Source organism: Cyclopterus lumpus, chromosome 1 (genome assembly GCF_009769545.1).
Source record: "Cyclopterus lumpus isolate fCycLum1 chromosome 1, fCycLum1.pri, whole genome shotgun sequence".
Classification (NCBI taxonomy): domain Eukaryota; kingdom Metazoa; phylum Chordata; class Actinopteri; order Perciformes; family Cyclopteridae; genus Cyclopterus; species Cyclopterus lumpus.
This window is the reverse complement of record NC_046966.1, coordinates 8,589,277-8,601,008: the sequence shown is the minus strand read 5'-3', so window position 1 is coordinate 8,601,008 and position 11,732 is coordinate 8,589,277. Positions and strand designations below refer to the sequence as shown.

Genomic DNA, 11,732 nt, shown 5'->3' with positions numbered 1-11,732 from the left:
CTTCTGCTGTCTGGCTGTGTGTGTGTGTGTGTGTGTGTGTGTGTGTGTGTGTGAGTGTTAGACTCAGGGTTGTGTAATGGGGACGCAAGTACGTTATAGAAGATGGAAGCAAAGGCAGATACAGATATATATTATTTAAATAAAGATTAATTCCTTGATTTGTTTCATGACTTATTCATTTATAACTTGCTACTACACTTATATTTTCTAACAATCCCGAAACAAAAAAAGACAATCTATTGCACCTAGCTATATGTGTCAAACTGTATATTATTGTATATAAATGGCTTTTCTTGTCTAAAGTACTGTCAAACAAGCCATGGTGCTTAAACTTAGTAGATTGTGACTGATATCGGCATATCAGAATTTCATTATCATGTCTTCAACTTCTGCTGTCTTACTATTCTCAGTCACCCAGAGTAACTTCACCATACCGCACACATTGACAGAAAATCTGCAATCTGCAATCAGCACGACAGAAGGAGAAGGCAACACGAAATAACAAACCATAAACTGGGGAGGGCAACATAGAAAACACAATGGAAATATAGCATTTGTTTGTTTCATGTATGCATTTGAGAAACATTGCATATCTATCACAGACTGTTGGCTTCACTAATGTGGACAATGCCAATCAAAATATACCAGTGGAGCGACTGTGGCTCATTGGTGAGCAGAGTCGTCCCTCAATCAGAAGAATCAGTCTGTGTCCTCGGGCAAGACACTTAACCCCAAATTGTTCCCGAAGGCTGTGCTGTGAATGGCTATGAATGTTTAGATAATCCTGATGGGCAGGTGGCACCTTGCATGGTAGCCCCTCCCATCAGTGTTTGAATGGGTGAATGATGTCATGAAGTGTTGAAGCGCTAGAGTGGTCGGAAGACTAGAAAAGCAGGTATTTACGTACAGGTCCATTTACCATCACAGTAAACTTAGATGAACTCTTCGCTGTATTAAATGTTGGCTAATCTTTAAAATTAAAGTTTTCATAGATAAAAAAACAATACATTCTTCACTGAATTGTTCTTTTAATAATTTTATTTGTATAACATCCTGATGAGATGAAACCAAAACATTTTACAAAAAGGGATTAAAAACAGATCAAAGCAAATAATTACTTTTAGCTTCACATACACGGGTAATGTATCTATGTATCTCACGCAAGTTAACGAAGGGTTCACATAGATCAAATAATACAAAGCGCCAGTTCTGCTTCAGTACAAAATAATGAAATAATAAGACACCCGTTTAGGGCTAACCCATGTAGAATACAAGTTTAGACACAAATAACTTTACATTGAATACATCTGAGGATTAATTATAATAAAAAGAAAAACATGGGCCTCGCATTTGAATAGTAATGGGTTTTGTATTTGAAGGTCCAGTGTGAGTTGTGAAAGTAGAACAGTTGCTTTAAAACTTCCTCTGACTGTTCAGATACAGAAGAAGCCGCTTCGCTGATCTACTCATTAAGAATCATGGAAGCAGATACACCACAGCTGTTACTGGCAGGGTGCATCAATTTCCTGTTGGTGATTTGTGTGTGTGTGTGTGTGTGTGTGTGTGTGTGTGTGTGTGTGTGTACACAAGCAGAACAAAGGAAGGAGACTTCTGTTGCAAAGTTTTATGTGCAACATTTCCATGAGAATAAGTCTGTTTCCCCTTTTTTGTCTGAGTGCCTTTAGCTAACATGATGCCAAATTCATAAAGTAATGGATTCATAAAGCAGACAATGGTCATCAGACGTAGTGACAGGATAGAGGGCAGTGAAAATGTGTCTGGATATGAACATAATTGTATCCTTTCCTTCTCTTTTCTCTCCTGTCTGTTATTATATGATAGCTCTTTCCATAAAAATAGAATTAAAATGATCGAGAAAGTTTTTATGCATTTTTGACCACAATAGCTTCAGGTTGCTTGTGGTGTCTGGGCCAGAGAGTAGAGAGGCTCATTTTCAGTGGGTTCAGTTTTCTTTTTGGGAAGTTGAGCAACAGAGTACAGCAAGTCATTTGTGACTTTGCTCTCCGTACTCGCCCCCCTTGAATCGACCACAGACCTGGAAGGTAGATTTAATAAATAAAGATCGTTTGAGTTGCTATTACGGCTCTCAGCTGCAAATTGTGTTCCTTGGTGGTGGGAATAATTAGCATAGAGGACGTCTGGGTCAGTCTGGTCTTCAGGTCTTATTTCATCATATTGTACATCCTTGAAATAGGAAACAGAAACACTGTTAAACTAAGTTCCACACAACTGAAACAAGGTGGCAAGCACATAAACGAGCGTAACAGTCAATCACATTGGAAAACGTTCTTAATACCACTAAAATTGGGATGCAATAATATGTAAAGATGTGTTGTTATTGACAGTGTAATTCTGATCTCCACGTTCACACTTTAACACATAATGCTACTTGAATAGCCATATTATAAGCAGAGTTATGTGCTGAAGACAGATCCAGGGTCTCATTTATAAAACAGTGCGTAGGGTCCACACTAAATGTTTGCGTACGTGCAAAAGAGGAAATGCAAAATCAACCTGTAAATGTGCACAGCTGGTTCAGCCTCCCACCCGCACACATTCAACTATTTATGGTTGAATGATACGTTGGTATCCACCCTGGATATCATTTTTGAAAAGGTAATTTGATTAATTAATTAATTTTTGATTTATAGGTAATGATTTATTCACATGTTTTTTTATGGCATTATGATTAGGACTGATAATGAGGATATGAAGTAATCGTGCGAGAGCTGCCACTGGTTTCATTTCCAGACGTTGCTAATTTACACAACCGTTATGTGCAGGTGGTGATTTGCCATGTGAGGTTACTGGAGGTTTGTGACATCACCATGGTGACTCCTCTGATTCAGATAGCTGTTTATAGTTTGTGTATCCGTGACTATAGAATAAACCATAAATGAATCATTAAAGTTGTGTTCACTGCAGCGATTCTACTCACAAACACTCCGATTGTATTTGGGGATATATTAGTATTAGAAGATTATTGAAAACTAATGACGCTCTGCAGTTTTTTAACGACCTTATACAGCGGAGGAATAGTTCACCAGCTTCTCCAGATGACCACGAGTGTTGATAGTTCAGTCGCTCCTCTAAGCTCCGAGGTGCAGGCAGCACTTATTAAATATTATTTGAGGTTTGAGTTGGTTTATATCTGTAATAATTAAAATGTGCTGACAGTTATCTACACCTTACAAGCACAAATAACACTGCTGGTTTGAAAGATAATGATGAAGAGAATATAGAAGTGCAAAGTAATGTGTGATATGAAGTGAAATTAGACGTGAGAGGCATCGTTATACCTCTCATGATGCCTCTCACGTTTCTTTTCTACGGTTTGTCTTCTATTCACCATCTCACTCTCTTCGTCACCAGTTTCCCTGTGTCTCCTGTCCCAGGTTTGTACGGAGGACCCAGATATAAATGGCAGCGCAGCAGTCAGAGGCGGAGTCTCTTTCAGACCCCATTTTGTGCCTACGCAACGGTTATAAATGAGACCCCATGTCATCTAATTTTATGCTCAGCCTTGTGTCATATTGATAATAAAAGCCTTCAGATAATCACACAGCTTTCTTTCTTTCGTAATAATAATAATAATAATAATAATAATTATCCAAAGTCCAAAGTTAAGGACAAAAAACATATTACAACACATTATTTAATAAAATCTCCTTTAGTTTGTCCGTAAGTCTGATACCTGGTGATACCTGATCTGATGGCTAATGGCTGCTGGGGTTTGGTGAGAAACAGATGGCTCATCTCGTACTCATAAATAAGCTTCAACAAGGTTAGTGTTGTGTTTCTGTGTACCAATAATCTTTTTTAAAAACGTTTTCAAACACCAGATATTCCAGTTGTTCTTTGTGTTTATCTCAGCATTGTAAAAGTGTCCTGAGTGGCATTAAAGTTAGAAATGAGAAACGAATGCCAGAGCAGTAAGAGAAAATGCCCAAACTGACCTCTTGTGCATCTTCTTGACGCACATCAGCACTTGACTCAACTTCTGTAAACATATAGGACATCATTTGTTAATATGTCTGGTGGAGGCTGTACTGGATAGCCACATGTTTGCAAGGTGTGCTTTGATTTGTGGGTCTTACTCATTTGATGTTTCATCATCTTGTTAATAAGCTTCAGTAAGACCATCAGTATGATTATTATGGCGATGACACCTGCAACCAAATATGGTACACTTCCTCCTCAAGGACAGAAGAAGAGGAAGACAGATTGAAAAAAAGCTTGATCACAGTTCATGGAACTTCACAAACTTGCTTTTCACAAGACATGTGAATACTGATATTTAGTTGCATGAACTGCATTATTTTAATTTTAGGTGACAGGCACGAGGCTGGTAAATGTCACGAATGTATCTGAGCACAACACGACTATTGCATTGACTATTGTGTTTGTATGTGTATTCATATATATGAATACTTGTGATTGGCAACTATAATTAACATAAACATATATGCAGTAAATGTATTTAAATATGTTATATATATGGTTCAGATGAGTGCGTTCACTACCAGATCCTTGTTTTTCTGTTGGTGCTGTTGTATTGAGGGTCGTGTATGACGAAGACATGTCAGTAACATCTGAGCTGCTTGAAGACATCGTGGAACCAACAATGACTGTTTTTGGAGTTGTCTTGGGACTGGGGATCGGAGCTGAAAATAACAGACACCATATAAGTATAACAACAATTGGATAAATGTAACTTTTCGGCAAAGGAGTGTTTTTTCAATGAGAAAATTAAGAGCATAAACTTACCATCTATGACGTGAAGAAACACCTTTATAAATGAATCAGCGCCAGTTCTCTCCAATCCACAAAAGTATGTTTTTGAGTCTGACTTATGGAGATTTGTGAAGGTCACAAACAAGCCTTTTCCTCTGTTTTTTAACTGTATTCTGTTTTTATATGTAGTTTTTCCATATGCTGCTTTGGCGATGATGTGAGAGTCTCCCGTGCATGGACTGTCACAAAAGTACTTAACATATTTTTTTTCATTGGTCCAAATTTTCCAGCCAGAGCATCGGATTGTCACATCTTGCCCAACATGACCGTTTATGATGAGAAGCTTCACCTCCACAATACTCAGAGCTACAGGTGGAAATAAAGGAAACATTGTTGCCATTGTCATAGTGTCTATCTTCATTTCATTTAATATTGGCCCATTCTTACTATTTGTGATGGCAATACGTAATGGCTCATTTAGCAAAATAAAGAACAAGCATATCATCGAACAGCTAGAGCATTTATACACAAGCTACAGTTGTTGAACATACAGAGAATACAGAAAAAGGTTACTCACCAGAAAGAAGACAAGAGAATGCATATATTTTTATCATGGTGAAAATGACAAGAGAACAAATGAAAGGGAATATTCAGGTCAGTCGACAGTCTTAACCGCTCCCCTTCACTTCCCCTTCCTGTCATCAGTTGCAGCTCCTCCCCTTTCCTAAACACACACTCTCATACTCACACTTAGACACAAATCATACAGTGTAATGTGTAAGACTATGTTAGTGTGCAAAAAACAATAACATCAAAAAATTAAAATATTGTTTATTCAGACTTTGAACAGATAGCAAATACAATATTTAAATGTAGAATATCATGTTTATGGCTGTGGATTTGACACTTAATAACACAAAAGCTAAGCGTGCATGACACCATACAAGTTCAGCCTGTTTGCAGATCAAGACACACTAACTTTTAAAAAAAAAAGCATTCTTTCGAAGAAAATGTATGTAATTCAAATTCAGAGGAAATAAAAGCACATGAGACAAAGTATTTTGGTGTTTAGCATTGTTACGGTCACTAGCAATATTCAGGGAAATGTGTGTAGATCTTTCAAAAGGCACGTGGACCTGACGGGCGGACACGAACGGCACACCGTGAGAGCGCGCGGACTGTATCACACACTGATTACACATGCTGAGGTTTTGTTCCACCTTTCGCTCCAGTTGGTGGCACGCACATATAGCTGGTTTGGCTTTACCCACAGTTATATAATTTGTCTTTAAAGAAGTATAAAATGTGCATGCGTAGAACCCCGGACAGACGTGGTCCCTGAATTGTAACACCAACCGGTACAAGTCTGCAGCTGTCCACTGACATGGGATGCTCAACGTATGTACCAGGCTTTGATATATGTAGGCCAGAGTGGAAAAGGTTTATCTTAGTCTTTCAAACTTCCGCCATATAATCGTGATATAATCATCATTCAAAGTTGTGACATAGATGTGGGGACTGCCATAACCATTCGGTGGGTGTTGTAGACTTTGTCTTTGTCCGTTGTCAATGGGTGGAGCGATTGGTAGACTTCATCAGCACCTGCACTCTTGGGGAACAACACGTGTGATTATTAGACTAGTCCCAAATGAACTGAGTGAAATAAAATGCATTTTAATAGAATGTAATTGAAATTGAAAGCCGTCGCATTTGTGAAATGTATTAACAAAAGGCACAGATTTGCAAAATTTACCTTAAATGGCATTTAAGTTAGTAGCTGCAGGCTAGAGTTTTTTAATCTTTCAACATTCTGCCATATAATAGTGATGCTGTAGTGATCATTCAAAGTTATGACAGATGTGTGGACTGCCATACCCTTTAGGTGGGTGTGAGAGTGCCGTAAACTTGGTCTTCATCCCTCGTCAATGGGTGGAGCGATTGGTAGACTTCATCAGGACCTGCACTCATGGGAACAAAACATGTTTGATCCATGTTATTAGACTAGTCCCAAATTAACTGAGTGAAATAAAATGCATTTTAATAGAATGTAATTGAAATTGAAAGCCGTCGCATTTGTGAAATGTGTCAACACAGCGCACAGATTTGCAAAATTGACCTTAAATGCTAGTTAAGTTAGTAGCTCTGGGCTAGAGTTTAAAAAAAATGGTATCTTTCATTGTTCTGTTATGTAATAGTGATGCAATAGCTCCTGCTGTAGTGATCATTCAAAGTTATGACAGATGTGTGGACTGCCATACCCTTTTGGTGGGTGTGAGAGTGCCGTAAACTTGGTCTTCATCCCTCATCAATGGGTGGAGCGATTGGTAGACTTCATCAGGACCTGCACTCTTGGGGAACATGCTTGCAAATTAGACAGAGTGAATTGAATTTGATTTGAATTTGATTGAAATTAAGTTTGCAAAGTGCCCTTAAATGGTTTTAAAGTTAGTGGCTACAACCCAAAGTGGAGAGGAGAAATAATGTTAGGACCAAGAGCGTCACGATACTCCATACAGCAGATGCACAAACTGGCTTAACTCAACAAGTTATTGAGTCCTCTGAAGATGTAAAGATATCATGAATGCAAATATTATACCACTAAAAAACTCAGATACCTCTGCTTAGACTGTAAACACTTTTCAAAACTGTAATTTAGATCAAATTAAAATGACTATTTGCGTGGGAAGGGGCGTACGTCTTTCAGACTCCGTTTTGTGCCTACGCAACGGTTAAAAATGAGACTCCTGGTCATCTAATTTTATGCTCTGCCTTATTGATGATAAAAGCCTTCAGATAATCACACAGCTTTCTTTCGTTTTGAAGAAAATTCAAAAGTTAAGAACAAAAGATTAACATATTACAACACATTATTTAATAAAATCTCCTTTAGTTTGTCCGTAAGTCTGATACCTGGTGGTACCTGATCTGATGGCTAATGGCTGCTGGGGTTTGGTGAGAAACAGATGGCTCATCTCGTACTCATAAATAAGCTTCAACAAGGTTAGTGTTGTGTTTCTGTGTACCAATAATCTTTTTTAAAAACGTTTTCAAACACCAGATATTCCAGTTGTTCTTTGTGTTTATCTCAGCATTGTAAAAGTGTCCTGAGTGGCATTAAAGTTAGAAATGAGAAACGAATGCCAGAGCAGTAAGAGAAAATGCCCAAACTGACCTCTTGTGCATCTTCTTGACGCACATCAGCACTTGACTCAACTTCTGTAAACATATAGGACATCATTTGTTAATATGTCTGGTGGAGGCTGTACTGGATAGCCACATGTTTGCAAGGTGTGCTTTGATTTGTGGGTCTTACTCATTTGATGTTTCATCATCTTGTTAATAAGCTTCAGTAAGACCATCAGTATGATTATTATGGCGATGACACCTGCAACCAAATATGGTACACTTCCTCCTCAAGGACAGAAGAAGAGGAAGACAGATTGAAAAAAAGCTTGATCACAGTTCATGGAACTTCACAAACTTGCTTTTCACAAGACATGTGAATACTGATATTTAGTTGCATGAACTGCATTATTTTAATTTTAGGTGACAGGCACGAGGCTGGTAAATGTCACGAATGTATCTGAGCACAACACGACTATTGCATTGACTATTGTGTTTGTATGTGTATTCATATATATGAATACTTGTGATTGGCAACTATAATTAACATAAACATATATGCAGTAAATGTATTTAAATATGTTATATATATGGTTCAGATGAGTGCGTTCACTACCAGATCCTTGTTTTTCTGTTGGTGCTGTTGTATTGAGGGTCGTGTATGACGAAGACATGTCAGTAACATCTGAGCTGCTTGAAGACATCGTGGAACCAACAATGACTGTTTTTGGAGTTGTCTTGGGACTGGGGATCGGAGCTGAAAATAACAGATACCATATAAGTATAACAACAATTGGATAAATGTAACTTTTCGGCAAAGGAGTGTTTTTTCAATGAGAAAATTAAGAGCATAAACTTACCATCTATGACGTGAAGAAACACCTTTATAAATGAATCAGCGCCAGTTCTCTCCAATCCACAAAAGTATGTTTTTGAGTCTGACTTATGGAGATTTGTGAAGGTCACAAACAAGCCTTTTCCTCTGTTTTTTAACTGTATTCTGTTTTTATATGTAGTTTAATCAAACATCAAAATAGGCAGAACTGTAACTAGTACGGAGTCGTTCATGCGTGAACATGGATGCACAGAGAACATGGTGTGCAGGCCTTTGAAAGTGTTTTCTCCTTATAGAGGAAGATAAGACAGCCCTTTGAGACATGTCCGGGGAGCCGTACAATCACACATTTTTCCTTTGCATATTTGAGACCACATTGGGACACTTTGTCCTTTCACTATGTCTCTGAGGTTCGCCAGTTTGTGCTCTCCTCTGCATTATGAGACTCTGCTGCAGCAGGTATGAAGGATTTGAGAAGCAGTTTGAAGCGGCCATGACAGACGCCAGGCCTCACAACACTTACTGATAATTCAGTTCTCCCTCTTCAACACATTTCACATCTGGTTATGAAAAGGCCAAAACTGTGTTGGCCATTCATGGAAAGAGAGCAGCTTATCTCACCTCTTCCTCTCCACCGTCTTTCCTCCCCTTTTTCCATTTTTCACCCTTTCCCCCCCCTTTCTTCTCTCATACGTAGTGATTAACTGAACCATTCTCCTCTCCTCGGTAATGTGTCTCAACAAGCAAGGAGGAAATGAAAGAATATTATCTTCGTCCTCTGCTGGCTTTGACGACGCTCGTCGTTCAAATTCACAAAAAATCACATCCACTGTCAATGCTGGGCCTTTGTGTGTGTGTGTGTATGTGTGTGTGTGTGTGTGTGTGTGTGTGTGTGTGTGAGTGCAGTAGTGTCATAGATAAGCAACGGCTTATCAGGGCAGCTCATGTGAATGCTGCCATTTGACACTGGAACACAATGAGTCAACCACTGTAATACTGTCACCCACTTGCATCACAAGTGGGTGACAGTGCATCAATTTATCATAATGTTACATTTGTACTGTTTATCCTGGACTACATATGTTATTCACACTAGCATCAGTTAGGCCTTGCAGTTAGAAAGGCCAGTCAGCGCTCATAGCAGCAAAAGGATAAGGGATGAGAAGTTAATTTCAATTCACTCAAAGCCACTCAACACCCCAATGCTCTCTGAAGATACGTGTCTGATAAGTGTACTGACACTTCCCCATCTTACTATTGCAGAGACAGAAGGAAGGATGAGAAAACATGCCAACATGTATCCTGTTTGAGTCAATCTGACTGTTCTTGGTCATATCATTGTACTACATCTTACTCCTGGTCCTGTCTCTTCATTCTGTGGACTCACAATTGATTTCTGCATAATCTTCCTCTTCTGACACATCCTCCTCTTCCACCATATCGTTTATTACAGTCGGTTCATCTACATTATTATAAAACAGAGTTGTGTGGTATCTGATAATGCAGATACTTTTGGTTTAACCTGTCCTTGTATCTGTTAACCTAACATAACCACATAACCAGCAAGAGCATCACAGAACATATAGTATGGAAAAGGAAAGCTACTGTAATGAGCCATCCCATTTTCTTATCAGTGTGTGCATCCTCATGGCAAAATGTGGTCCAGGAACAACCCCTTTGGGTACTTTGCAATGTTCACAGATTGTATTACTGTGATAGCCTTACAACCTTGCAAGATGCAGTCATGTGACAGATAGGTGTGGTCCGAGCCTGGGTGCTGGAAGAGGTAGGAAGTGGGTAAAGGGCCACCCCACTTTATGCCCCTCGTCTACTTTGGTGTTGTGGCTGGTGTGATCCCATCACAACATTCTCATTAGTTCTGTTATGCAGCTGAATTATTACATTCTCACTAGCTTACCTCTTCATCACAGACCTTGCTGCTATTGAGTTTGCTTTAAAACCAAACAAAAGGGGTTTAGGAGGTCTTATATGTTAATAAACCACTATAGCTTTGTCCACCTTGCTAACTAAGAAATTCAGTTCAGTCTCATTTGTTTGAGCTAGCGTGATGAATGAGCTCTCTGTGGATTGTGCAGCAAAAAACTTGAAGATAATACAAATGGATACTGTGTTTCTTATACAATTTGCCAATTCATTGGTTTTCACAATTCACAAGATTGAATGTGCAAATTGTATACAATCAATGTCCCCAATGTTCTCTGCAGTTGCAAGGAAAATGCAATGGGTTTTACTAAATGCCATGCCAGTAGGCAAGACTGACTTTTAGTCATGGCTAATAAGGAATACAGGGTCAACACTGCAATAGTACTTCTGAAAAATCTGAACTATTTCTGGGTGATGATCCATGCCCACAACCCCTGTTCTTTATGTCTGGATGATGGACTGAATTTCTTCCCATAGTCCACAAATACGGATGTTAAGTCTGTTGAAGTATCTAATTTGCCCACAGCCGTGACCCCCAAGTGGGTGTTGTCCCATTTTAGATTCATTGGCTTTATCTCTCTCTGTGTTTCTGCTCAATGAGCCTTTTTCACAGTGGACATTTTGACTTGTCATAGTAGGTAAAGCACAGGTGTTGCGGAGGTCATTACCGATAGCTCTGCTTCATTCAAATGTCCCAGTAAGCCACGGTCTATTAGTTACACCTGTGCTTTTCCACCTTGACATGCCAAAATGTCTTTTATCAAAAGGCCTATGTATGTTCAGAGTTAGCAAGCTCCGACACCACATGACGATGACAATGAGGTTGGTCTAGAATGAGCACAATGCTGGCTATGATATTGTTTTACTGATGCTCCTTCTTTGATCATATGTGTGTTCTGGAAAAGCAATCCAAACTGATAGTGAGACAATTTGTCATTACCCTTTTAATTCAATGTGTCAAAAAACATTTTAATCGCTCTACTGGAAATGGATAAAGACACCAGATGAGTGTAGGAACAAAAATGTCAGCACTATAAAATAAAATGACGGGTGGTGAGGACAGAGAAGGTCTGCA

The 11,732-nt window shown here is 38.9% G+C and overlaps 1 protein-coding gene across 2 annotated transcripts; it reads right to left on the bottom strand.

Moving 5' to 3' along the window:
- Positions 1 to 1,020: 1,020 nt before the first annotated feature.
- LOC117737103 (CMRF35-like molecule 1) lies at positions 1,021 to 5,447 on the bottom strand. 2 transcript variants are annotated; one of them, XM_034542773.1, is made up of 6 exons: positions 5,333 to 5,447; positions 4,789 to 5,121; positions 4,545 to 4,685; positions 4,119 to 4,217; positions 3,978 to 4,021; positions 1,021 to 2,205 (listed from the first exon to the last, which is right to left on the bottom strand). In XM_034542773.1, the coding sequence occupies exons 1-6, from the start codon at positions 5,367 to 5,369 to the stop codon at positions 1,909 to 1,911; spliced, it is 951 nt and encodes a 316-aa protein (XP_034398664.1). In that variant the 5' UTR covers positions 5,370 to 5,447; the 3' UTR covers positions 1,021 to 1,908. The 2 variants fall into 2 exon arrangements, with proteins under 2 accessions (XP_034398664.1, XP_034398673.1); XM_034542782.1 differs by having other exon boundaries at positions 4,119 to 4,214.
- Positions 5,448 to 11,732: the final 6,285 nt, after the last annotated feature.